Source organism: Dermacentor variabilis, chromosome 1 (assembly GCF_050947875.1).
Source record: "Dermacentor variabilis isolate Ectoservices chromosome 1, ASM5094787v1, whole genome shotgun sequence".
In the NCBI taxonomy this organism is placed as follows: Eukaryota; Metazoa; Arthropoda; class Arachnida; order Ixodida; family Ixodidae; genus Dermacentor; species Dermacentor variabilis.
This window is the reverse complement of record NC_134568.1, coordinates 23,948,951-23,976,947: the sequence shown is the minus strand read 5'-3', so window position 1 is coordinate 23,976,947 and position 27,997 is coordinate 23,948,951. Positions and strand designations below refer to the sequence as shown.

At 46.4% G+C, this 27,997-nt stretch overlaps 1 protein-coding gene across 2 annotated transcripts; it reads left to right on the top strand.

Annotated features, from left to right (window-relative positions):
- LOC142570377 (uncharacterized) lies at nt 1-27,997 on the top strand. Of its 2 annotated transcripts, none has more exons than XM_075678768.1 (3): nt 1-589; nt 3,568-3,810; nt 27,473-27,997. In XM_075678768.1, exons 1-3 carry the CDS (start codon nt 168-170, stop codon nt 27,624-27,626), a joined length of 819 nt encoding a protein of 272 aa, XP_075534883.1. In that variant the 5' UTR covers nt 1-167; the 3' UTR covers nt 27,627-27,997. The 2 variants fall into 2 exon arrangements, with proteins under 2 accessions (XP_075534883.1, XP_075534890.1); XM_075678775.1 differs by lacking the exon at nt 27,473-27,997 and adding an exon at nt 7,847-8,371 and having other exon boundaries at nt 24-589.

Below are 27,997 nucleotides of genomic sequence, written 5' to 3'. Positions count from 1 at the left end.
GAAAAGAGGAAAAAGAAGAACGACACGAAGGCCACGCCCTCGCGCGCTGGCACGCGAGGCCCACGCGACAAAGGAGAATCTCTCTCGCGCTTTCGAACACGCAGCTAATCGTGGCGGACGCACTTAGAACGATCGCAGAAAGCAACGGCATCGTCCTACTACCTTTCATGGGGATCGCTGTACCTGGCGGCCTCGAAACTGACCGTCTCCTCCAAGGCTGCCTGTCAACCATCTCGGGAGAGACGCCATCCCGCAAGACGCCTTCCTCGATTGCACTCGCTGCAATTCCAGATGCGGCCAAGGATGACGTGTCTTACCCGTTCAGTAACTTGGCCATCGAGGACGTCCTCCCAGACAATCGGGAACTTGTGCTCAAGCCGTGGTCCAAGGTCGATGAACCCACTCGCGGCAGCCACTCAGAACATCACAGTAGGCTGTTCCCGAGGGCCGACTGGTACCCACTCGTTGACATGGGCGTCGAGGACACCGTGGCTCAGTGTAACATCATACAAGTATCAGGGACCATGCAAGGAGCCTGGAACCAGACGGTGGTAGCCTTGAGGTTCACCGTGCGCCTACTAATACGCAGGTATCGATCACTTCGGTGTTTTCTATATCATATATCAGGACCACCGCGAACATTCTCAGTGGACAGACAAATTTTATTTTATTTCTATACTGTTGTCAAAATCCCATTGACGGGTTGTTTTGCCTCGCAAAGAAAACAAAGACAGCGCGTAACTTGTTGAGTAGTAGATAGTAGTACAAATCAGGAATACCTGTCATATAGCAATTGGCCATGAAGCGCATTATTCAGCTGGTATTGCGTAATAACGCGATCGATGGGCGGGATTGTGCACGTTGTAACACGTTAAGCTAACAGGCGGTTTTTGTATGGTAGGAATAAATTCACTTTCATGACATTACGCTTAATATTAGAACATTTACGATATTTAAATGAATGAAATGCGTCGGCAGCCGCACACATTGCACACTTGCGTTCATATTCCAGCGGAACGCAATGTTTTAATACCCAGAGGATTATTAGGCCAATTCATTATATGCCACTTTAAATTATTTTCTAGCATGATAAGCCGGAAGAACTATGTGCGGTTATTCAGCATCTGCAACTATGCTGTGATCGTCATCAGTTTCCGAGGAAGAGCATGCAACTTCCACGAATTGTGTGGCTTTGACACGTGTATTGCTTATTAACCGTAACTTTGACGTGCGTCCTTTCCGCTGCGCTTACACCAGCCGTGGTTGCTTAGTGACTTTGGCCTTGTGCTTCTAAGCACGAGGTAATGGAATCAAATCCCGGACGCGGTGGCAGAATTTCAATGGGGGCGAAATGCAAAAGCGCCCATGTACCAAGCATTCCGCGCTCGGCAAAGATCTTGAGGTGGTTGAAATTAATCCGTAGGCTGTAGAATTAATCTGTAGATCTGTAGTTTTTCGCACTGTGGCCTGCCTTATAATCAGATCGGAATTATGGCCCGTGAAAGCACAGAATTTCATTTATTCTCGAAGCATTGCCGCTGGCAAAACGTCATATGCCTCGCAAACTTCACGACGATGCGTAGCTGCTTCATGTTACCTGGCTTTATATAATTCGAGGTGTCTACGCTATTGTCCCTGCAGAAATCCTTCATTGGAACGGAGAGTATTTCTTGCTTTGCATGCAATATATCGGGAATTTAATTTTTGGTGCATTTTAATGAAAAACTTTAGAATCTCCGGACTCTATGAGGAGGATTCCTCAATTAAGCAGTCAATGTTAAATTCAGGAAAATCAATTACAACTCTAACCCCCCCCCTCCAAAAAAAGAAGAATAAAAAACGATATCGCAGTTCGTTAAAGTTACGTGAACGCTGATAAACATAAAGCGGATAAAGATTATCTTTCATAAACCGCTCTCTAAAACACCGCTAATTTGTGAGCTGGACTAATGCAAAATAATCGTAAATACTGGAACAACCTAAGCTATAAATTCACAGGGCACATTTATCCGTTTCAGGTACCCGTGATAACAGGAACAGCATACACAAAAAGGGAGACATTTTTTTCCTGCAGTCAAGAAATCTTAAATTTTGTGCTAAACATTTTTATGAACGCATTTGAAATAGTTTTGAAAGTCGTTTACGCTTCAAATGAACATGTGGGCCCACTGAGACGGTCGTATTCCGCTATATGCCGTAAATACAGCAAATTTCATCGCTGAACCCTCACGTCGCAAGGCCAAGGAAGGAGTTACGATTCAGGGCATCGAATGGACTCGTGTGAATTCGGCAATGTTGCGCATCGGCACTAGACTGGCAGAAGGAAGACAAAACCCGCCGAAAGGCAAATTATTGCTATTTTTTTCACAAAAGCCCTGGAGAAAAAGAGAACACGATATGTGCCAAAGAGAACCCCCCCGCAGATTGGGAGGTTCTTATCATATACGCGTGCATATATCGTCTATCATTTTTATTTATCCATTCGTTCCTTCGTAGGTTTGCTTTCCCAGCTGATTTCAACTCTCTTCACAGCTAGATGACATCACTTCGTCGGATAGTATTGCTTCAGGAAGGGTTCCAGCCTATGGGTCAAGAAATAAGCACGGTTGCACACAATAATAATAATAATAATAATAATAATAATAATAATAATAATAATAATAATAATAATAATAATAATAATAATAATAATAATAATAATAATAATAATAGTAATAATAATAATGGCCATGAGAACAACATATGCAACAACATTTATGGTTACGTGCTAAATTGAAGCTCCTCTTTATATACAATGCCGATGTCTGCTACCATACCAATTGCTTAAGAATCAAAACGGGAAATAAATAATTAAGAAACGTCAATTGAGACTTTTTCTGTCACAAGCGGTAGCTCTTCCGACACCACACTGAGTCATATAGAGAAAACCGGGGTATCAAAGTATGAAGTTGTGGTTTTTGCCCGTTTATGCAGAGAATGCCAAAATTGAACACAACAAGAGTGCTTGAAACTACGGCAGGAAAAACTGACACTAAAGCGAGTCGCGCATGAGGTAGTGATCCCAATGCACCTGGGAAGTATTGTGTTGGGACACTTTATTTATTTTTTGTACATTTCTTTATTGGTTGGAATGAAGTCGTGCCTGAATAAATAGTGGAATACAAAAACGCTAACCTTGAGTGCCGCTCCTTGAGCACTTTTCAGTCGGGCCTTAAAAGCAAGTTTTAAACACAAGGGAAAATAACAATTGCTGGAACTCACAGAATAACGCTTTCGGAATCCATAAAACCTTTTCAGTATGGTTAGGATGAGTTATAATAAATTACGGTGTATCTTAATACATGGCAGTTGGATTTCCATAACCAACATTACTATGTGTATCAGTACAATGTTTCTTGCTAACCGGATGGGTGATCACATCGTTAGTGTTTCGATTCGGGAGGCGCTGTTTACTTAGTATAAAGCAGGACACGTTTCTTGAGACGAGCTGCAGCGTGCCTCGAGGACTTGCTTGAAGAAGTGCAGTTCAACAGCAGTGTTCATTGTTGTCATGTATTGTCAACGCAGTGCGCGAGATGCGAGCACGCGTGGAGCAGAAGCTGCCGCGACCATGAGTGGCCGGTTCGTCGAGTGCGACCACGTGCCTTCTGTCGAGTACCGCCTCGATGTCAGGGGCTGCAGCCTACGCATCCACCCACGTGACACGCTGCCGTGCGCGTCGACGATGCTGAACGTCTCCAAGGCTGAGCGCTACGGCGACACGTACGGCGGGGCTACACCGAGCAGGTGCATTTGGAGGCTGCACGCGAGGTAAGCCAAACAACAGTCCAGCTAGAACACCGCAGTCAATGTGCGGCCTCTTTTATTAGTATTCCATTTACGCCATCTTATCTCGTAAGAGACACCGTGATCGTAGGTCACATATATGCTCGTGTAAGTCAAGGTGTCACGATCAACTACTGCCTAGGCCTGTTTGAGGTAATCATGAAGCGTAATCTTTCAATGTTAAATATACGTACACAGGGGGTTGTAGCAGTTTCGTCAAATACCGATGTCGGAGCTTGTAGAGGGGCATGTAGCCTTTTCGTTAGTACCAATTTCTGGGAAATTTGGCCTTACAGTCAAAGCTGTTAGGAGATAGAGAGATAATGTATAAATATACGGAATGTGAAGAGCAGATTTCTCGTTCGGATAATCAGCCTTTTCTTTCACTGACATAAAAATTGATATCTCAGAAAAAGAAGATACAAGAAAAAAAAGCTGCACCAAGTCTACCACTTAAATGATATACAGACGATATATTCCTAAAGGCTGCATGTATTCAGTCATAAAGCGGACATCACCATTGCTAACTTTTGGTGAATTCTTGTGTGGCTTCTCTATGGGCACCTGACCCATATACACCTACCATGAAAAAGGCACAATATAACAGGAGTAACAGATGCGCGAAAGTTCGTACGAAACTACGTGTTATAGATAAAAGCGTGCAAGATGAGAAAAAGAAGTACGACACCCTCGCCGTAATTGCTTAGTTGCTAAGGTGTCGGAATGCTAAGCATGAGGTTGCGGGATCGAATCCCGCCCACGGCGGACGCATTTCGACGGGGGCGAAGTGCGAAAACACCCGTGAACTTAGATTTTTAGGTGCACGTGAAAGAAACCCACGCGGTCCAAATTTCCGGAGTGCTCCACTAGAGCGTACCTCATAATAAGATCGTTGTTTTGGCAGCTAGCACCACATAATTTATTTTTATTTTAGAAATACCCTAAGCTTACAACAGATGTGTAAATATTTCGAAATTAAAACGAACAAGCGCGCCAACTTAACAATGAAGCGATGGAGAAAGTGTTGCAGGGCGTTGTCGGTCCGCCGTGGATATAATAAGCAAAAAGCCAAAGTCGCTGTAGCCACTTTTGCCTCGCAATCTGTAGTGTTCCGTGAGACCGTTCGCTAGACCATATCGTCGTCAAGCATGGTCTTACCGAAAATATACCGCCTTGTGCAAGCTACGTGTCACTGTCATTGTGTCCTCAGAGGAGCGAAAGAAAAGCAAAGTTGTTAGCCACTCGGCTGTAGAACGAAGCGATAAAGGAACCCCAAACGTGTTTCTCAGCCTAGGCGATGTGCCTTGGCTGACATCGGGTTCCCGATGTCAACAGCCACATGCACAGCGAATCATGTGGGCGCACTCAAGACAGCAGAAAGCGGCAGAAAACACGCCACCCAGGAGAACGCCACACAAAGAGTTATTTGGTTCTCTTAGAAGGCATACCAAATATTGTGTAACTGATTTTCCCTTTCATTCGGAAAACTGGATGCCGATGGAAAACTGAGCCCTGACTCGCACACCGTATACCGCCCGAACCGTCGAGGTCGCTTCGAAATTGAAGTATTCAAAACCACATGACACGCTATGTCCCGTTTAAAGTCCAGCCGCAACGAAGTTTCATCTTGGCTACATTGATTCGAAATGAGTAGCACCAGGCTATCACAGCAGTGTTGGCAAAGATTGGCCGGTAATTGTCTGCGTCTTTTTTTATTAGAGCCCGCTAGTGGCGTTTAATCAGACGGTGTGAGTAGCAAATCCCAAACCACGGCCTGTGGAAATTCGCGTGGGCCCAGGTGGTGCCTAATCTCTCATATTTTGGCAAAGGGTCAAGCAAGCTCGTTCTCAGTGATTTGCGGTCTGCGCCATTTCAACGTGCGAGAGGCGTTTTTGTCGGTGTCGGTGTCGAAAAGGCCTATTTTTCTTGACACAAACAGGCCTGCTTGTAATTCAACTGTAATATTTTGAACGAAGGTTGCTCTTAACCGCGCTTTTTCAAACTAGTTTATTTTTACGGTCCGAAGTTTTGATGCAGTTGTTCTTCGAATGAAATGGCAGATTATTAGGTCGTTAAGGTACAATAATGTATGGTTCGTCTAAAAGGCAGGGATCTTTCTTACAAATCCGATTAATCCTTCTGTGAAAAGAATGCCTAGCACTAATTTCTTATTTTTTTACATTTTGCTTGCCTTTGTTTCATTTGGCCTTGACCTGCCGAAACAAGCGGATGCGCAATAATGCATAACTATTCCAAATTGTTCTTTTCAATTTCAGTAATGAGGCCTCCACGTTTGGTCAGAATTTTTTAGGCCCCCCCCCCCACATCGCTTGTCAACCCATATGACGTATTATGATCGATTAGACTGAACAAAACAAAAATACCCATATCAGATTCTGGGCCTTTTTCACCATCAGCCGACCGCTATTGGTCAAATTTGTGAAATTGGGAAATTTGCCGGCGCTAATTGGAATTGGTTGGGGCAGAAAAGGGGTAATGGAGATCGCAGGGAGAGGCCTTCGTCTTGCAATGAATATAAAAAGGCTGATGATGAAGATGATTGCGATCATGATGATGATGATGATGACGACAATTTACCGACTATATCGACTGCTGCCCTAGCTTTATTACAGTGACAGTTTTTGCCTGGAAAATCGAGCCAAACATTTCGTCATTTCCATATGCTCCAAAAGTTAGATCTTTAACCCTTGTGTTAACAAAATTTCACCTTTACACAGGCAAATCACTGCATTTGTCTCATTTGCCTTGTTTTCTATAGAACTCCTCTGTCACCTGCCTTTTCCAATATTCACCCTTCAACTTCCGGTCTCCATGAAAAACCTGCTCGTTCTAACGAAAACGCGGAAGCTTCGCCCAGCGGCTGCTTGGGACGCTAGCTGTTACGTGACCAGATGTGCTGCCTATAAAAGAAAGTTTCGCAATTCAAGAAAAATTCGTCCAGGTTCACGGATTAAAGCCAGTACCCACGCCTTTCCGTTGTGGTCTTTCCACCAGCTGAGATAACCAGGAGTCCAGTTTAAGAGCACGCAGTATGAAGGCTAATCCATCGACAAATCGAAACACATATGTTCGGGTGGATGACACTTTTCCCTTTCCAGAACCTTCCTCCACCTTGCGCGCTTCAGTAGAACTGATTTCCGATGTTCAGTGACCACGTGCTTGGAGATGTCGATTAATTCACGTACCTGCTGCGATCTGCTAACTTCCTCGTTAACTAAGGTGGTAGAAAGACCGCTAATGAAAGGTGTTGATCACGAGATCGATCTCTCAAGAGGAGGGCGATTTTTTCATAAGCTGAGAAGTCTTGTTTCTGAAAAACGGTGAAGGCTCTCCTTTAAAGCGTCATACTACTGTTGACCTTCAAAGAAACAGTAAAAACAAGATTTTCGGCTGGATGACAATTTTCTCCTTCATGAGCCTTCCTCCACCTTGCGTGCTTCCGACAAACGAGTTTCCATGTCCGCAAAGCTCTACAACGCCTATTTCACTTCCACTGCAAATACGTTATACATATCTCAGAAAGCAATAGACATAGCTTTTGATTTCACCGTTTACGGTTAGGGGACAGAGTGGTTGAAGTAATTCGAATAGTATAGGTACTCATCCATGTTCGCGTATGCTGCTGTTGTGCTTTGCAAACCCTGTCTCGTCTTCTACAGTTACGCTCTATAAAGCTTCTTCAGCACATACCTATTCCTTTGGCAGAGCTCCTTCATATAGACAAACCTTCTTTTTTAGATGTGTAAAAGGTAAATCTGTCCTTTGCTCGTTCTGAAGACAATGAAAGGATTGTAGCTTCTTTGAAGTATATTCGATTAATTGCGCAGAACACATCATTAGCAGCTTCACACGAGCTCAAACCATCAAAATGTTGTTTACCTCGATAGAGTATTCGTTCACGTGCTGTAACAACTCTTTAAATTTTTCGTTTGCTAAAAGGACATTGACTCTCCTCGTGGCAGAGTGACACACAATTGCATCTTTTTCCTTATTCCATCAGGTTCGCCCAGAACAGAGCAGACGGCAGTGCGACAATCACGACAGGAGTCGCCCGTCGTCTCGTGCGTCTCCGCACGTGTGGCTGCCGTCTGCTCGGCTGCACCTCGTCACAGCTGCAGCGGCACAACAGCCCCAAGCTCTGCTGGCGGCCTTACTGCCACGTCAGCTGTGCATATCCAAGCTGAGTCGCTGGCCGTGCGTTCTCTGCTGACCACGTGACCAGCGACATCAAAGTGCACTCGGTTCGCTGGCGCGATGGCCACACTGGGCGTATGGCAGCGCACCGCCGGCTGCACCGCGTTCACGGGATGGCCACCTTGCGCAAGGCTTGGCGAGGACGCCCTCAGCAACCGCTGCGAGCTAGTCGCCATGTGGCTATCCCGCGACGATGGTGCAACAAAACTGTGGCGCCGCTTGCCAGGAATGGGTGCACTTTTCTTTTGTAACGTTTTATATTTCTTTCAGTGTATTTCTGCGAAAGTAGTGTTGTCATATGTGTTTGAAATACAGTTTTTCGCGATCGAAATATGTTGCTATGTTGATTCCTTGATCATGTTATTTGGGGGTGATGGTAATAGGCGAAATTGAAGGAGCTCTGCACTGTAATTCTGTTTTTTGATTTGTAAGTATGCCGTTCAAAAGCTACGACGTCATCTCGACAACCATGTCTCGCGACAATGTGGACAGCCCGGACAAATGATTCTGTTCGTGTGCTCTGCTGTAGTATCCTGCAATGTAATCTAATCCAGGGAATTGAGATTGCTGGAATTGGACACCGCGTTGCTCGAAATCAAGTCCTAGTAAAGCTGCCAGGATTCATCCTTCCTTTTTAACGATTGTTAGGGGGACAGCTGCAAATTCGAGCAGACAGTCAAATATGGGAAAATGTGTTCGCATCACTCACATCTAAGAGGGACTTTCGGACTAAATTCGGACGCCTTAATGGTTGTGAGGACGAAGTAGAAGCTCAAGGAAATGATTACCCGGATTATTATTATTATTATTATTATTATTATTATTATTATTATTATTATTATTATTATTATTATTATTATTATTATTATTGCAAGTTCGAGCCTTACTTAAGTGTTCCTTTAACTCTGGTAGATCACAAACGCAGTATCCGTTCCGATTACAATACGAAGCGCAGCGTGAACTTTTCCCTCGGCGACTATACGAAGGCTTGTACACTATCTTGAAAACATTTATTGGTCGTTCGTAGATGTGACAGCTGACGTTGATTCAATTGGATTACGAAGGTTACGAAAGTTGCCTTGCGCATATTCGTACCTACAAAGCAGCTCAAAATTCCTGACTGGCTTTGTAAAGTACTAAAAACGACAATAAATCTAAAAGACCGCGCACACAGAAAAGCACGGCAAACAAGCCTAGATATCTAGAAACTTGAATTTAGGCGCTTTCATTACCTTTGCAATTTAATCGACATCGAACGCGTTCAATCCCGCAAGAGAGGTAAATCAAAATATTTCTGGAGCTACGTGCGCTCTCACTGTTAAAAAAGAGCGCCCAAGGTGTAAGTATTGATGAGGAAAATGGCGATGTCTCGAACACTGCTGGTGCCTTTGCAAAACATGTCTTTTCTGTATTTGGTCTAAATGTGCTTCTACATCAAGTAACCTTCATTCTCACTATGGTACCGTGGGTGCTTGTGTAAAGGATGTTACATGGATGTAAGTAACATATTTCTGCTCGAGACACGATAATACTTTCGCTAGGCGTAATTCTTTGGTACCGGTTAAATACTCTGCGAACAACATATTATTCAGGACCGTTCGGGCCAATCATGATGAAAAAAGATTTTGACAATACTCTTCCTGTATTGCAGAGAAGGAATGATATGATCTCGTGGTATTTAGAGCGTATCCACTTAGAGCACAGACGATTATCCTAAATGAATGCGGAACGCACGCACCTAGCATTTTGCGTGATGCTTTCCCCGATTATAGGGAATACAAAACTTCTTAGGCATGCCGATGGTAATATAACGTCATTAATAAAATGCGGACATCTTTGAAACCATATGGGGGGATGGGCAATGACGCGATTTTGGAGAGCACGAGAAATTGCAGACTTCATCCAAGAAACGAATCGATTACACTGACGCGGGAAGGCGGCTACACACACATTTCAACGCGCACACCATTTAAAAATATAGATACACGATTGCGATGGCAAGCAAACACAATGTTTCCGTGCCAGGGCGCACGGTTTGACAAGCGTGACGGCCAAGGTGAGGTTCGTTATTTGGATCGGCTCCATTCGATGACGTAGAGCCGCAGACACCAGGCAGTGAGTGCTTCGACGTTAACTTCATCCAGGTGGTATTGGTAGAACCGATGCAGTCGTGAAACAGGTGAATGACAGCTTTGCCACTCTTCGCTCGCGGTACCCCTATATATATATATATATATATATATATATATATATATATATATATATATATATATAGGGGTACCGCGAGCGAAGAGTGGCAAAGCTGTCATTTACCCGTTTCACGGCTGCATCGTCGTGAACGGGTAAATATGTATATACCAGTATATATATATATATATATATATATATATATATATATATATATATAAAATGTGTGAGGGGCGGGAGAGGGAAAAGGCGAAGTGAGAAGACTAGGAAGCGCTACTACTACACACGACAACAGTTGCGCAGTTGCGCGCAAACAGGTAAGTTTAGGTTCATGGTCCGGTACGGTTTCTCCAATTTCTGCAAAATAAACACCATGCAAATATGTCAAGCGGACAAATGATACACGGTATACTGAGTGACTGAGTGAGTGAGTGAGTGAGTGAATAAACTTTTGTCCAGCAAAGCGCGATAAAACGCGCACCCAGCTAATCCCACGACGGGACTGACAGATCTAGTCTGCCGGCCCGATCGCGGGTGCGCTGGAGGGCCAGGATTTGGAGCTCAAAGACGGGACTTCGCACGGCATACTGACACAAAAGCCGTAATGAAGTACTCTGGCGTCAGTGCGAAACTACGGAAACGGTCGCACGCGAAATCAACACTTCTGTGCCCGCCTCCTCAGTTGTGCGCCTATGGCATTCAGCAACATCGCGGGTTCCAATCCAACCGCGGCATCCGCATTTCCACGCAGGTGATATACAAATACGCTCGCACACCAATGTTTAAGGGCACATTAAGGATTCTAGGGGTTCAGAATTACTTCATTGTTTGCCACTAATCCGATCATGGCAAACTCCGATAATCCAAATAATAGCAAACTCAAAATTATGCGATTATGGTTTTGGCACGTACACAGCTCTCTAATTCAAACACAGTTTAATACTTCAGCCACGATGCTATTTTGTGTGTGAGCAATGACAATGCTAACCTTCTCGGAGCTAATGAAGAATGGCGCACAACAACGGCTGAAGCAAACACCTCTCCATGCATGTTCTGTGCACTACGCAGACAAACAGCACTGGTGTGCTCAAGGTAACGTTTAACATCAACTCATCCATCTCGCGTTAGACTAAACGGTGAAGAAATTACGCTTAACCGTAACGATTACCGCTAATTATCGTCAATCAAAGTATCCAGCACAGAAACCTGAATTCGCTTACATCGATTCCCACAGTGCGTGCGACCTGCACAATTTTTTGTGCAGGTCGCACAAAACAGGGGAAGGCTGCTACGCATGGTAGTCCGTCGCAACACTCTCAACGAGCCCACGATATCGCGCCTGGAACACCGCAAGGCAGCCTCCTCCTGCTCTTCGCTGCCTATTAATTTACGGAGGAACAAGGGTGGGGGGTTCTCCGCGTATCCCGACATGATGTGATTAAAATTGGCTTTGGTTGTCGAGCAAAATTTACAGCTGGATGAGGTGTAGAGATAGGAGTCGATGAGCTGAAGGAGAGGGCAAGGTGTGAGTGGCGCTGTCGCCAGAGCATCTTGCATCTGCGCGAGGATTTGTTTATTAGCTGCGGGAAGATTAAACGCTCTAGGCGGTAGCAGCTACAGATGTCATGAAAAGCTGGCAGGCGATAACGCTCAGTCTGGCTCATCTAATGCTTCCGCCCGGACCGTAAATCATCGGGCGCAGAGGTGAAACACTTCGTTTCTGGCAAGACCAGCGTGCGCGCCTGTCAATATTGTTATATTCCCATTCACAGTAACGAAGTGCGGCAATGCAGCCGTATACACTGTAATCTGTGTGATCGGATTGGTTGGGGTGATGATAAAGCAATTGGAAAGTTTGTCACGTGAAGGGAACTTGTCATTTTGTTCGTCCTGTAAAATATAACAAATTCACTGCATCGAAGGGAAGGAAACCAACGCCCTCACAGTAGCTTAACCAAGGGTTCAGCATAAATTATTGATCAACAAAGACGTCACTGCACTTTTCGTAGTATGAACTGTCTCTCTTTTATCATCGAAGCCTGCTGCCTTTTGTGCGCATTAGTATCGCCTACGGGACATTTCTGCAACAGGTGAACATTTTCAGTATTGCAGCTTCTTTCACAAACTGAAGAACTTCAAGTATCTCTTCCATAAGAAAACTTGGGATAAAACGATGTAGCAGAACATCAACGGCAAATAAACACGTGCGATGCTTTGAGCATCGGGTCATATAAGCAGCATGGGATATTTTGGTATGGAATATTTTTCTACCTCAAGCAAATTTCTTCAAGTGTCCAAAATAAAGAGAATTGTGGCGTAGTGAAAGGGAGGCACAGCGCGATTTCTTTTATGTCCAGCATTTATACCTTGTGGTCATTTTCTGCCCCCCAGCTCATGCATCCTGCCATTCTGCAGCTTGGACCTCGCCAATATTGAAGCTACAGCGTTAAATGTCTGTTTTTTTCTACTGCGCTGCCAGCGTACGTGTTTTGTGCAATAAACCGGTTACATTCGACCTTGTGATTTATTTACTATCGTAGTTTCAGTCAGCAAAATTCAGCCCATCTCACCACTTAATGTTGCACTGAAGCTATTAAAAGAATTTCCAGCAGCGTTTTCGTGTGCCGATGGGGAAAGGTGACGGAGTCAGGGGGCGTGCTGGGTACCAAATGTCAAATACGAAATGAAACAATTTACGATAGCCCAAAGGGAAGGTCATTACTTCTCGCGGCGAGATCAGGATGCCTTAGAACAAACACCCATAACGCTAGATTTAAGAAGGTACAATAAGCGTGTGCTTGGCTGCTGTAAAGCTAGGGAAATGATCGGGCTTGTTTTATTTGAATGTGAATAAGTTTGCCCAGAGGTGGATTTAGGCACCACTGGCCTCCTTGAAGCCCTAGGGTTCAGCGAGAGCAGGGGCAAAGTAAACATGTTCACAATAAAGATTGGTAAGGGGCGATAGAAAGATTGGTGGAAGAAAAGTAGGGAAACGACAAAAAAAGGAGACGTACAAAAACAAAGTTCGCAATAGGGGGTCAGAAAATGTGGTTGTGGAAGTTCAAAGAGGTTTTTTTTTTCTTTTCTTTCTTTTTTAAGTTGGTTAGGATATTAGGCAGTATAATTGCAAGAGCTGGGTGGCGCAAGCCACCGCCCCGTTCCAACGTGGACGCTCATAACATCCATCCACATCCATCCCATCCATCCATCCATCCATCCATCCATCCATCGTCCATCAAAGAACCGTCAGCGGCGCAAGATGCGTCGTAGTCAAGGCTTTTTTCTTTGCAACGTTATTATCATCAGTGATTATAAAATAGGGACAAGCTTTCCTCTTTGGAGTAAAAAAAAATAACTTCGTTGAGCGGTTTTTTTAGCCAGTAATGCGTGATCTCGCTTCTTAGGTGACGTATCCTAGACCTCACGTTGGAAGTGTTTATTCCCGCGTTCAGGATCTTTCACACAAGAGAAGATCGACCCACCGTGGTTGCTTAGTGGCTATGGTGTTGGTGTGCTAAGCACGAGGTCGCAGTATCGAATCACGGCCACGGCGGCCGCATTTAGATGGAGTCGAAATGCGAAAACACCCGTGTACTTAGATTTAGATGAACGGTAAAGAACCTCAGGTGGTCAAAATTTCTGGAATGCCCCACTATGGCCAGCCTCATAATCAGAAAGTGGGTCTGCCACGTAAAACCCCATATTATAATAATTTTCTAAAATAAGAGATCGTCCCTTGGCGACATATACAAACACCTTTCCCTATGTAATCCTCTTTCCCACAATACCTCCCACGCTGCACTCCTACAAATGTCCACATTATGACGCTTACCCAATCATTTCAGCACACAACCGTGGATTTCTAACGCACACATTCACTCGGCCCCCTCACCCGCTTTCTTCCCGCATCACAAACTCCATTCTTGTATAGTGGCACCCACGTGACCAAAGTGAGCTCGTGTGGCGGGCGCGGGAGAAGGCGGTGCCGCCGGAGTCGTGGACTGAAGACCGCACACTCCTCAACACACTCTCTTAATTTCGCACCACGAGCAATCGGCGTTCGCTATCTTGGGCGATGCGCTATCTTGGGTAGGGTGCGAGAAAAATCGGCAGCTGATATATATGTATCTTTTTTTTTTACGCCGATGGCATTATCCTCTAGTTCTTCGGGATTTTTGGCGACAGTGTCCTCACAAGAAAAAAAAATTATACCGATGATTACCCTACTCCCTAATGCGAAATTTAGGCACGGCTCTATACATGAAAGAAGTAGGCTTGTGAATATTTTGTATCATAATTATCTACCGCAGCAGAGCTAGCAGGACTCCACCTTGCTGTTGACCTACTGGCAGAGGAGCTCCCAGCGACCACGGCAGCCATCTTCTGCGACTCCAAGGCCGCGCTGCTCTGCCTGCAGAACCCTGACAGGGCTAGCCTTGGGGTTACGCTGCTATATTCAAGACTGACGGCCCTTCGGGACGCAGGATGCTCGCTATCCCTGCATTGGCTACCGGCACACGTAGGGATCCTGGGCAACAAAGAGGCGGACACTCGTGCAAAAAGTGCCCACCACACAAGCGTCCCCCACAGCCCTGCTGTAACAGCCGTAGACTTCTCGAGACACAGGCAGCGCCGGCACATGATCGCCTGCCACACGGACAAACGGGTATCCCTGGGCCGGCCTCCACGGCCTCTTCCACAGCACGGCCTCCCACGAAGGGATGCCTCGTTGCTGCTCCGACTGCGACTGGGCTGCTACTGGATGGCAGCCCGCCGGCACCGCTTTGGGAAAGCCACCTCGCCAGCCTGTGCCTCCTGTGGTGAACCAGGGACTCTGGAGCACCTCCTGCTGCCCTGCCCTGCACACCTGCAGCACCGCGGCCGACTTCTGCAGGAGTTCCACCGCCTGGGGCTCCCATGTTCACGACGGGAAGATATCCTCTTCCCTGGTCGTAATGAGTAACCAGCCTTCCTAAGTGTCGTCGACTACTTCGACTCGTCGGGGCTCTCGGCGAAACTATAGGAAATTTCTACAAAGACGGATAGCCTAACGTCTATCCGACCACCTCCTATACGGTCTACCTACAGCCTGCTCCACAGGTCGAACGCACGGCCCTCTGATGCTGCTGGGACGACCCACTACCTTTTTCCCTCGTACCTACTCTCTCTTTTAATCCCACCTCACCGACCCTGCTGGCGCTGAGCCGTGCTGGCGCATGGGTTGCAGAAGATAGTGCTAGCCTTTCCTCATTCCCCACAAGAACCACTTCTCTATTATAATTATATAGGTACAGCGATCATATTAGCGAGATAACGCTGTGGGTAGCGTGGCTATCGCGGACCATATGTATCGTGCGGCACTTTGCAAACAGATCAAAGTATGGCAAGACTGCCACACTAATCGGGAGACCACGAGGCAGCGCGTATGTGACGCGTGGGTACCAATCACAGCAGTCCCCGCAGACGGACCTCCGCTCATGCAGCGCTTTGCTTCAATATATAGTATCTGTGGACGCGCTCAACGTATGCCTTCTCGATGACGTGATCGCTGAGTCGTCAACGGCGCGCTACTCTGTCGCGATAACGTGGCGGTCGTCTCAGCAGAGCTTGTCGTGTGCCGCACTACGAGTTTCTTCTCACGCTTTTGCCATACCCTCCTCCACCTCTTTCCGCTTCATGGCTCGGCTGCACCTCGTCCTCTGCTTTCCTCCTTGCGCTCTATGCGCTATCGCCGTCTTTTATCCCCCTGCTGCAGTTACACCCAGCACGCCGACACCCAACGCAGCAACAGGCACCTAAGAGCTGCGCTCTAAAGAAACCTTCAGCGATTGAATCGAGAAGTGAATACAAGCTTTAATATCACGCATACTACATACAGCACGGCATTCTTTTCGGAACAGAACAAGCAGAAAAGAAGAATCCAGACCACGGAATTGATGATGAGGCGCTCCTACTTACAATGCGAAACACGTAGCGCTCCCCGCATTCGTTTCCCGTTAAAGCGTACTCTTGCGAAGCTGCCGCCGCGACGGTAGCTTGCGACGTGGGGTGTGACGTCACTATCCTTGTATATACAAAAGAGCAGGCCTTGCAACTTATTTCATTGTTGTGGCACAACCGATTTGGGTAGGCAATGGATAGTTAGGACTCAGGATGAGCAACGTGAACACGCGGAGCTCCAAAGGGAAAAGAAATGCCAATGCGACCAACGGCGGCCTGCTGCCGCATTTCCTATATTGCCCCTGTGGCTGAATAACGCGCCGCAGGATGAACTGAGCAATAAAGCATTCCGTACCCTCCTCAGCACATGCATTGGTGGCCGTTTCAAGCGCTTAGCTGTATTTCCACTTGCGCAGGGCCGGAATAGGGAGTCAGCACTTTTTATTGTTGCGATAGGAATTATATATGGACACTCCTGTCGCATTTCAACTCCGCCTTGATGTTCTGTATAAAGTCCATGTGCGTCAAGAGTGTGCGGTAACAGTGCGGGTGCGGCGAGATATGCGGCGAGGGCATGGCTGGGGGTGTGAGGGCAAGTTCGCGAATGTGAGGTGAGAAGGATGGTGTCTTGATGTGCGCCGTCTTCCTGCGCGCTATATTTTGAAGTCACGTGACAGGGCGCAAAAGTGAGGAGACCAGTCCGCGTGGGCTTCTTCTCTATTTATCGAATAGGCGTCCTGGCGCGCTGCATGTTACAAGTGATTACAGCGGGAAGTTCCAAATTTAAGGGCGAGGCGAAATTATTCTAGCGTTGGAGGTCGCCTACTCCAGGTTTCCGAGACGGGGTGAAGCCAGAGGCCGTAGGAAGCGTTCGCTCGCCACTACCGGCGCACCTTACCACGCCGTCGTTTTGGCAGTGTGTGCTGCGACTACGCTGGCGTGTTTAGGAGCGTCACAATCGTCGGCTTATCTTTGTCCCTTTGGGCGTCCCACCATGACTGTTTGGAAAGTTAGAAAATGATTCATGTAGCTTATATTGTCTATAAAACTAGGAACTTTTATTCGTGGGATTATATTTTTTATATCGCAAGCGATGCTTCGCCTACACTGCGGCATTTCATGAGCAATATTTAAAGTGCAAAGTACAACTAAATGGACAAGACCCGCTTCACCTTCAAAACTGCTCAAGATAGAACGCAGGGTCGAAGATAAAAATCACGCAGTCAAACGTATTTGAACGTCTACGGGAGACCCCAATGGGTTTCTAGTCCATCACGTTCACCGCTCGGGCACGACTGCCTTTATTTATATTACGTCGGTGCAACGATTATAGAAAACCAAATCGCTACACAAATTGAAGGAATGAAAATACATTCATCTGTCAGGCAAGCACGTCCAAGTGTCCAATAAAAACATCCAAGCACTGGGTCATTCATTTGGGAATATGCTGTTTACGTTGGTAGTGTGTGTGCTGCAAAAGGAACATCGGCCATGACTGCCACTGTCACTCATCAGCCCCGCTGTCGTCAATGTTCAGTACAAAATCAGTAGCAGGTTGTCGTTGTTCTTCTGCTTTCGGGAGTTGACATCCCAAGTGCGAGAATGGGTTGACATCACCTAACACTCCGAACCTTCTTGTGGATAAAATTCCCAACAAAAATTATTGGGTTTTACATGTTTATACGGCGATCTTATTATGCAGCACACCGCAGTGGGGAGTTCAGATTATTTTCATCTCCCAAAGTTCTTTAACGTGCTCCTAGTTCTGAGGACACGAGCGTCTTTGCGGCAAATGTAAACGGATCTCATCGAATGTGATCTCCATGTTTCGGTGGGCGAGTGACGCCATGCTTGCTTAGTTATTAAGCAAACATTTACTTGAATTTGTACGAATTATTAGAGAAAGGGGGATGTACAAATATTAACCACATGGAGGAGATGATAGTCTGGCCTATCATCTGGCATGCTTCTCCAGGTGCAGGATGATGATTACGATGTACACGGTGATCACATATACAAACAAGCAGAACATACAGTCCCAAACACCAACGCATATTCAATAAAGATATGCACAGCGTTTTGTGAAGGCATGTGCGCCGCCAGCAGACCAGCAGCGCTTGCATGGCACGTAACCCGCATCTAGGGCGTTGCCAAGGACCGCGAATGTGCTGCAGTTCCAAACTCAAGTGGCCTCGCAGGTGTTCAGTGCCGGCTGCAAAGACGGTCGCTCATGTTAAGTCAAACCACTCCGGCAGCGAACAAAACTAACGCTTCACTAAGTGTACTGTTTACGCTTGTGCGCGACAAAGTATGTTAACCATCCGCCTTGAGTATCTTAAGTGTTCCTTCTTGAGCAGGAGGGTGCAGTACCGACGCCTGCACCACGGTGCCGAGGAGGTTGTCCTTCAGCTGCTTAGGCAAGTGCCGTGTCGGTGCGATGGAGAACAAAAAGCTGCCAAACCCCGCAGCCATCGGCCAGCGCTCACATACGAGGACACCCAGGTCGCTCGTTGGCGATGACGACGTCACTGGATGCAAATGATAGTCAATACGGGAGGCGATGTTACTCGCCACGTTTGTATAGCCTTCTAGCAAGACGCGCACCTAGCAACAGTTGTGGCTCCCGTTCGCGTTCTGCTGAACGGCAATCTGCTGCAGAGCGGCAGCGTCCACGCTGGCGAAGGCGAATGGCCGCTGGCAACAGGGGTCCGTCTCCCAAGGCACGGATAGAAAGTTTTGGATCCATACAGCTTCTAAGTCGTGGTGGCAGCGAGGCGTGATCAAGTTGACAACTTAAACGGCACCCGTGATCGAGTGCGGGCAGAGGAATGACGTCCGCGACAGCGCCGTTTCACGACGTGACGTAGTTCAATCAATTATGACCATGATGACGATCATTTCATTAATATCGCACATGCCCACCACGGGGGATTGGTCAATAAGCAGATGATACATTTATAATAAAATAAGATCATGTGAAAGCAATATAAGCGTTAAAGAATAGATAAAGCAGCGCTTTCGAACGCTGTTTTCGTCCTCATCGTTTAATTACGAATAACGGGAGCGAAGAGATTGGCTACGTCTCAGCTATTGGCCGCCAAACGGCTTGAATTATTCAAATGATGACTTCAAAATATTTTTAATGTAATTTTGGGGGTTTAGTTGTTGAAGCACTGCTTTCCATGGTCTTCATTGAAATCTATTCCCTATTGAACTTCTCACCGATAAGCCTGTGTGTAATCGGTAGACGAAGAAAACAAAATGTCCGTGGATTTCGGTGGCAAAATACGACAGGGTACAGTGCTAGGTATTCCATGCTTTCTAGTACTTCTGGGAGAATGATCTAAACTATCGAATACTAAATTTACTTGCGTTTATTTGGTAGAGCTGCGAATATGAAAAACCTTTTCGGTTCCTTGTTTTCTTTTTGTGCTGTCATTCTTTCAGTAACTTCGTTTTCAGTATTCCTGTTGTTCCTCTGTAATTGCAGGTTCTTGTTGAAAAACAACTCGGTTGCTTTATTCTGAAAGAGAATGACATGTTGCTTGCAATCGTAATTATGAAGGATTAGGGAAAGTTCAGTGCGCATTTCTAGCGGGGGGGGGGGGGGAGGGGGACGAGGAATTCCGAAAGAGGTTTCCTGCAAGACTGCCACCGCAACTAAGGCGATCACAGCGGTTTCTTTTTCGTTCAGGTCTACTCGTTTTCCTCACTTTGCTGTTGTCATTGTATTCTTTTTATGACTCCTTCATGTATCTGGCACAAGACCAGCTGACTAATTTCATCCAATACGAACGTGCTTCTACACTTCGCTTCCCCCGTTACATACCAAGTGTGAAATTAATAAATAGAGATAACGTGATCTCTGAAGTTCATTCTCCTTGCTAGCGCGAAAACATATGAATATATTACCACGACATATTCTATGCTTCTACACTTATTTCAAGAAAAGACGTGTTTGAGGAACTCTTATGCAGCTTGGAATGAACCAAAAAGAAAAGCACCCAAGCACTCCGTGCGCGCATTCACAAAGAAAGAAAACTGTGTTTACATTGACTTTAGCAGTTCACTGGCCGGTTTGCATTGTTTACAGCTGTAGTTCACCTGAGGGTATGTAGCACATGCCCTCCCTCCCTCGCTTGCCTCCCCACTTTCCTCCATAAATGGCGCGCGAGATTGAGCCGCGATCGTCAATCGTGCCCTTGCGCGCTGACGCGAAGTGCTCACGCGCGGTCGGAGCACAACGCCGCCCGCCCCCCTCCCTCCCTCCCGCCCACCCCCTCACGGCCTTTCACGCGACGAAGACAGCGCGTTTGCTCTCCGCTTTCTGCCTTCGTGCGAGCCTTGTTGAGAAGCCACCGGCGACTTCCGTCGCGTGCTTTCACTCACACATACAGCACACGACGCGCGGCGACGGTGTTACTGCCCTTGGACTTCATACCGAACATCGCGGTAACGGCAACGGGGACGTCGGCGGAAAAAGATGTAAAAGATGTACTGAGTAATATACTACAAACGACACATTTCCATAACCTACCTATATATCGTGTCATAAAATAGGGACAGCAACTTCGGAAATTTGTCCTAAATACGGAGGCGCAAAGGAAAGGAAACAGGTGCAGGCTTCTTAACTGTTCACTTTTCTACGGGCACGTGAAGTATGCAGACTGCAGAAGGCACAAAATGAGTCAGTCAGTCAGTCAGTCAGTCAGTCAGTCAGTCAGTCAGTCAGTCAGTCAGTCAGTCAGTCAGTCAGTCAGTCAGTCAGTCAGTCAGTCAGTCAGTCAGTCAGTCAGTCAGTCAGTTAGTTAGTTAGTTAGTTAGTTCGTTGGGGTTTAAAGGAGCTGAGACTACTCAGGTCATGCTTTGCCAGTCACAACACAATAGAAAACGCGACGATAAAGCAGATAAACCAGCCTTATATTATTCATTTAGGTAAATAAGCAGTAGTCTCAAAAAAGTAAAAAAAGTTAGTAAATGGCAGTAGCGGCTCTTCTGCCAGTAATAGTGCAGGGTGTAAGGATATATGTAGATTATATAGGTTGTGTAAAAGTTTCCGTCTCTGTGTTTCAAAGTAAGGACATGTCATAAGGATGTGTATCCGAGGGTTTTCTTTTCGAAGGAGAACATTGTGTGTAAGATGTGTGTGTGTGTCCAATCCAAAGTCGACACCAGATCACGTGATAGAACCACTGCTGGTGACTGCACGACTTCCACTCGCAAATACGGGTTTAGTAAGATGTAGCTTGTTGCTTGTTGCGCAGTGATACTATCTATAGATGGAAGCGTTGTGTTTGTTATGCCTTTTTACGCTGCCATTGATGCGCATTTATCCGCTGCTCCATTACCCTGTATCCCAACATGGCTTAGTACTCAGCAAAACCTAATTGATCTGCCGTATTTGTTTGTAGTCACTATGTTTGAAATATCCCCTAGCAGGGGTTAACATTCCGATTTCACGTGTAGAGTCTTCAGTGTGCTTAATGATTTAGTGTATATGACTGTGTTTTCGTTTTTGTCAGCGACGATCTTTTTAACTACAGAAGATATTGCGTAGACTCCGGCTGTGTAGACAGAGGCATGCTGTTGTACTCGAATACTTGTGTCCAAATTTTCCGTTACGGCACCCACACCCACGTGTTCTCTTGTTTTAGAGGCATCAGTGTAAAATTTAATGTAATTTTGACCTTTGTCCAGATGAGCGCGGAACTTTTGTGTTCTAGCGGGCTGTCATTTTTCTTTCGAGGTACGAATGCCCAATCAATTAAATGTAAGAATTCGCACCATGGGGGTAGTCGTCGGGGTCCTTTAGCAACCTTAAGGAGCACATGAGGAATGTGATAAACACGACAGTATTCTTCCTATCGCAGAAGAAGGGGTCTAATCATGTTCAGTTTATTTGTGTAGTGTAAGCGTGAGTTGCGCTGTGTGACGATGTCGTAGCATATGCACAGTGGTGAGGACTCCATTCTGCGTATGGAGGAAAAAGCAGCTCTTTGCGTTGCTGTAAAGGAGGTTCATTACAGTAAACGTATAAGCTCTGGGCAGGTGATGTTCTATAAGCACCACTTGCCAGTCGTAGTCCTAGGTTATGACGTAGTGTACGCGCACGCAGCCGCACAAAATCCCGAACGAGGATGCGGACTGGCCATGGTGATCAACGCAAGCCTTTCCGAAAGTACCAGCGGCTCAATAAGCTGAAGAAGCGTGACTCAAGCTGTCGAGCCGACGCCCTAGCTGCGGAGGAGGTCGTCAGAACCAGCAAATCACTAAAAATTCCTACTGATTCACAAGACGCGTGCCGACATTTCCTGAACAGCAGAATAGGCCACCGCGCACTCCGTGTACTCCTCGAGATGAGAGGCGGCGAAACACTCCACACAACACAGCCACAGCCGATCCAAGACAATATCTTGTGGGTGCCGGGATATGCAGGAATAGCGGGGAATGAAGAGACGGACAGGGTGGCTCAACGGTATACAATCCGAGTACCCGAAGGATATGCACTCGAAAGTGTATCTCCTGTTCGAAGTGAAAACTCGGATTTGTTGGCACACTACTGCAGGGGTACCAGTATACGATATGCTCCCCCGTACAAATTGCTCACGAGGCCGGTGGTCACCGATTCGAGACATCGCCACACAGGGACCTTGCCCAATTTAAGTCTATCAGTAAAACGTGCACCCCGCCAGATGCGCAGCTAAATACCCGGAGCCCAAAATGTATCAGATCTCACTGGAATGCCAACATATGACAACAGTCCCCAAAATCATAAATCCAAGTGGGGAGAAATGGCAGGCACTGCAGGCTGGCGACCGCTGCTATAGGGCGAAACTGATCTCGTGCAGCGAGCACGCAGGGCAGCTGAAACCGCTGGAGCCCTGGACAAAGGGTCCCGCCCCTGCTAAACGCAGTAAAAAGTGTCAAAAAAGACCATGTCAGATTGCCGCAAAAACCCTGTAAATAGAAACGAATAAATGTTTTGGATGATGATCATGATGATGATGATGTTAAGCAGACGGCGTGCTCTCCTGCACAACGATGTGTGCGTAGTTCCGCGTGGGCACTTCTTGCCTTCTGGACAAGGAATGATAGAAGTAAACAATACGAGAACGATAGAACAATACAAGTCACTAGAAAGAGGTGATACGCCTACGAAGGTGTAGGTCGCAGGCGCTTAGCGCAGTCTGCAGATCGTCCGAGAGGCATTCAAGTTGACATCTTCCATTGCTTGACTGCCCTGATGATTTCGCACCAATGTATGCATGTATGTGTGGCATGCCTAAGCTTTAGCTCGGGAGCTCTCATCGCTTCATTGAGAAAGCAATTATACACTCCATGAAAAAAAGGACTAAAAGTGGTAGGGAGGTTAGACCTTTTGGGGACTGACTGATTTGCCACAACCATTAGTCATTTTTGGGACTAACTAACATGTGATGAACTGTTAGTCCGCATGCGCTTACTCCTTCGAGGACCAACAGTTGCCCTTTTCCGATGCTCCTCAAGGGAGTAACGGTAATTCATTCCGATTCTACGCTAAGGTGGAACTGATGAAATTAGGCATTTATACCCTAATATAAAAAAAGCAAGAAAGTGTACTCCAAGGTAGGCCTCGAACCCACGTCTTCTCGTACACAAGTAAGCCACTCTAACCACTTCACCACGATGCCCGGTTGACATGAATGGTTATTTAGACGAAGTTTAGCATCTCAACGCAAGTGCGACAACATAAAAGCGATTTGGCATTTTGTGCATGCTATGCAGTGAGAGTCTAACGTTGAGTGTACTTGCAACCATAAGCGACGGTGAAAAGAAATTAGCCCCAGTATTCTTAGGGTGATCTAAACTAAGGCATTACGCGATGTATACGTGTAGCGAGCTCAAACGGCGCACCCAAGACGACTCACAAGGCCAATTTCTCTGTCGCTTGCAGGATGCAGGATGAGCGTGCAGGATGAGAAAAAGAAGTACGACACCCTCGCCGTAATTGCTTAGTGGCTAAGGTGTCGGACAGCTAAGCATGAGGTTGCGGGATCGAATCCCGCCCACGGCGGACGCATTTCGACGGGGGCGGAATGCGAAAACAGCCGTGAACTTAGATTTTTAGGTGCACGTGAAAGAAACCCACGCGGTCCAAATTTCCGGAGTGCTCCACTAGGGCGTGCCTCATAATACGATCGTTGTTTTGGCAGCTAGCACCCCATAATTTATTTTTATTTTAGAAATACCATAAGCATACAACAGATATGTAAATATTTCGAAATGAAACGAACAAGCGCGCCAACTTAACAATGAAGCGATGGAGAAAGTGTTGCAGGGCGTTGTCGGTCCGCCGTGGATATAATAAGCAAAAAGCCAAAGTCGCTGTAGCCACTTTTGCCTCGCCATCTGTAGTGTTCCGTGAGACCATTCGCTAGACCATATGGTCGACAAGCATGGTCTTACCGAAAATATACCGCTTTGTGCAAGCTACGAGTCACTGTCATTGTGTCCTTAAAGGAGCGAAAGAAAAGCAAAGTTGTTAGCCACTCGGCTGTAGAACGAAGCGATAAAGGAACCCCAAACGTGTTTCTCAGCCTAGGCGATGTGCCTTGGCTGACATCGGGTTCCCGATGTCAACAGCCACATGCACAGCGAATCATGTGGGCGCCCTCAAGACAGCAGAAAGCGGCAGAAAACACGCCACCCAGGAGAACGCCACACAAAGAGTTATTTGGTTCTCTTAGAAGGCATACCAAATATTGTGTAACTGATTTTCCCTTTCATCCGGAAAACTGGATGCCGATGGAAAACTGAGCCCTGACTCGCACACCGTACCGCCCGAACCGTCGAGGTCGCTTCGAAACTGAAGTATTCAAAACCACATGACACGCTATGTCCCGTTTAAAGTCCAGCCGGAACGAAGTTTCATCTTGGCTACATTGATTCGAAATGAGTAGCACCAGGCTATCACAGCAGTGTTGGCAAAGATTGGCCGGTAATTGTCTGCGTCTTATTTTATTAGAGCCCGCTAGTGGCGTTTAATCAGACGGTGCGTGTAGCAAATCCCAAACCACGGCCTGTGGAAATTCGCGTGGGCCCAGGTGATGCCTAATCTCTCATATTTTGGCAAAGGGTCAAGCAAGCTCGTTCTCAGTGATTTGCAGTCTGCGCCATTTCAACGTGCGAGAGGCGTTTTTGTCGGTGTCGGTGTCGAAAAGGCCTATTTTTCTTGACACAATTAGGCCTGCTTGTAATTTAAATGTAATATTTTGAACGAAGGTTGCTCTTAACCGCGCTTTTTCAAACTAGTTTATTTTTACGGTCCGAAGTTTTGATGCGGTTGTTCTTCGAATGAAATGGCAGATTATTAGGTCGTTAAAGTACAATATTGTATAGTTCGTCTAAGAGGCAGGGATCTTTCTTACAAATCCGATTAATCCTTCTGTGAAAAGAATGCCTAGCACTAATTTGTTATTTTTTTACATTTTGCTTGCCTTTGTTTCATTTGGCCTTGACCTGCCGAAACATGCGGATGCGCAATAACGCATAACTATTCCAAATTGTTCTATTCAATTTCAGTAATGAGGCCTCCACGTTTGGTCAGAATTTTTTCGGGCCACCCCCCCCCCCCCTTCGCTTGTCAACCCATATGACGTATTATGATTGATTAGACTGAACAAAAGAAAAATACCCATATCAGATTCTGGGCCTTTTTCACCATCAGCCGACCGCTATTGGTCAAATGTGTGAAATTGGGAAATTCGCCGGCGCTAATTGGAATCGGTTGGCGCAGGAAAGGGGTAATGGAGATCGCAGGGAGAGGCTTTCGTCTTGCAGTGAATATAAAAAGGCTGATGATGAAAATGATAGCGATTATGATGATGATGATGATGACAATTTCCCGACTATATCGACTGCTGCCCTAGTTTTATTACAGTGACAGTTTTTGCCTAGAAAGTCGAGCCGAACATTTCGTCATTTCCATATGCTTCCAAAGTTGGGTCTGTAACCCCTGTGGGAACAAAATTCCAGCTTTCCACAGGCAAATCACTGCATTTGTCTCATTTGGCTTGTTTTGTAGAACGTCCCTGTCACCTCCTTTTTCCAATATTCACCCTGTACCTTCAGGTATCCATGAAAAACCTGCTCGTTCTAACGAAAACGCGCAAGCTTCGCCCAGCGGCTGCTTGGGACGCTAGCTGTTACGTGACCAGATGTGCTGCCTATAAAAGAAAGTTTCGCAATTCAAGAAAAATTGGTCCAGGTTCGCGGATTAACGCCAGTACCGACGCCTTTCCGTTGTGGTCTTGCCACCATCTGAGATAACCAGGAGTCCAGTTTAAAAGCACGCACCATGAAGGCTAATCCATCGACAAATCGAAACACATATGTTCGGGTGGATGACACTTTTCCCTTTTCTGAACCTTCCTCCACCTTGCGCGCTTCAGTAGAACTGATTTCCGATGTTCAGTGACCACGTGCTTGGAGATGTCGATTAATTCACCTTCCTGCTGCGATCTGCTAACTTCCTGGTTAACTTAGGTGGTACAAAGACCGTCAATGAAAGGTGTTGTTCACGAGATCGATCTCTCAAGAGGAGGGCGATTTTTTCATAAGCTGAGAAGTTTTGTTTTTGAAAAACGGTGAAGGGTCTCCTTTAAAGCGTCATACTACAGTTGACCTTCAAAGAAACCGTAAAAACAAGATTTTCGGCTGGATGACAATTTTCTCCTTCATGAGCCTTCCTCCACCTTGCGTGCTTCCGACAAATGAGTTTCCATGTCCGCAAAGCTCTACAACGCCTATTTCACTTCCACAGCAAATACGTTATACATATCTCAGAAAGCAATAGACATAGCTTTTGATTTCACCGTTTACGGTTAGGGGACAGAGTGGTTGAAGTAATTCGAATAGTATAGGTACTCATCCATGTTCGCGTATGCTGCTGTTGTGCTTTGCAAACCCTGTCTCGTCTTCTACAGTTACGCTCTATAAAGCTTCTTCAGCACATACCTATTCCTTTGGCAGAGCTCCTTCATACAAACAAACCTTCTTTTTTAGATGTGTAAAAGGTAAATCTGTCCTTTGCTCGTTCTGAAGACAATGAAAGGATTGTAGCTTCCTTGAAGTATATTCGATTAATTGCGCAGAACACATCATTAGCAGCTTCCCACAAGCTCAAACTATCAAAATGTTGTTTACCTCGATAGAGTATTCGTTCACGTGCTGTAGCAACTCTTTAAATTTTTCGTTTGCTAAGAGGACATTGACTCTCCTCGTGGCAGAGTGACACACAATTGTATCTTTTTCCTTATTCCATCAGGTTCGCCCAGAACAGAGCAGACGGCAGTTCGACAATCACGACAGGAGTCGCCCGTCGTCTCGTGCGTCTCCGCACGTGTGGCTGCCGTCTGCTCGGCTGCACCTCGTCACAGCTGCAGCGGCACAACAGCCCCAAGCTCTGCAGGCGGCCTTAGCGCCACGTCAGCTGTGCTTATCCAAGCTGAGTCGCTGGCCGTGCGTTCTCTGCTGACCACGTGACCAGCGACATCAAAGTGCACTCGGTTCGCTGGCGCGATGGCCACACTAGGCGTATGGCAGCGCACCGCCGGCTGCACCGCGTTCACGGGATGGCCACCTTGCGCAAGACTTGGCGAGGACGCCCTCAGCAACCGCTGCGAGCTAGTCGCCATGTGGCTATCCCGCGACGATGGTGCAACAAAACTGTGGCACCGCTTGCCAGGAGTGGGTGCACTTTTCTTTTGTAACGTTTTATATTTCTTTCAGTGTATTTCTGCGAAAGTAGTGTTGTAATATGTGTTTAAAATACAGTTTTTCGCGATCGAAA

Bases quoted from the DNA above. Each gene is read 5' to 3' on its own strand.
- LOC142570377 (XM_075678775.1), top strand. From the start codon at position 168: ATGGGGATCGCTGTACCTGGCGGCCTCGAAACTGACCGTCTCCTCCAA. The intron at 590-3,567 runs GTATCGATCACT...TTGTCAACGCAG, and splicing joins GTGCGCCTACTAATACGCAG to TGCGCGAGATGCGAGCACGC. The intron at 3,811-7,846 runs GTAAGCCAAACA...TTATTCCATCAG, and splicing joins ATTTGGAGGCTGCACGCGAG to GTTCGCCCAGAACAGAGCAG.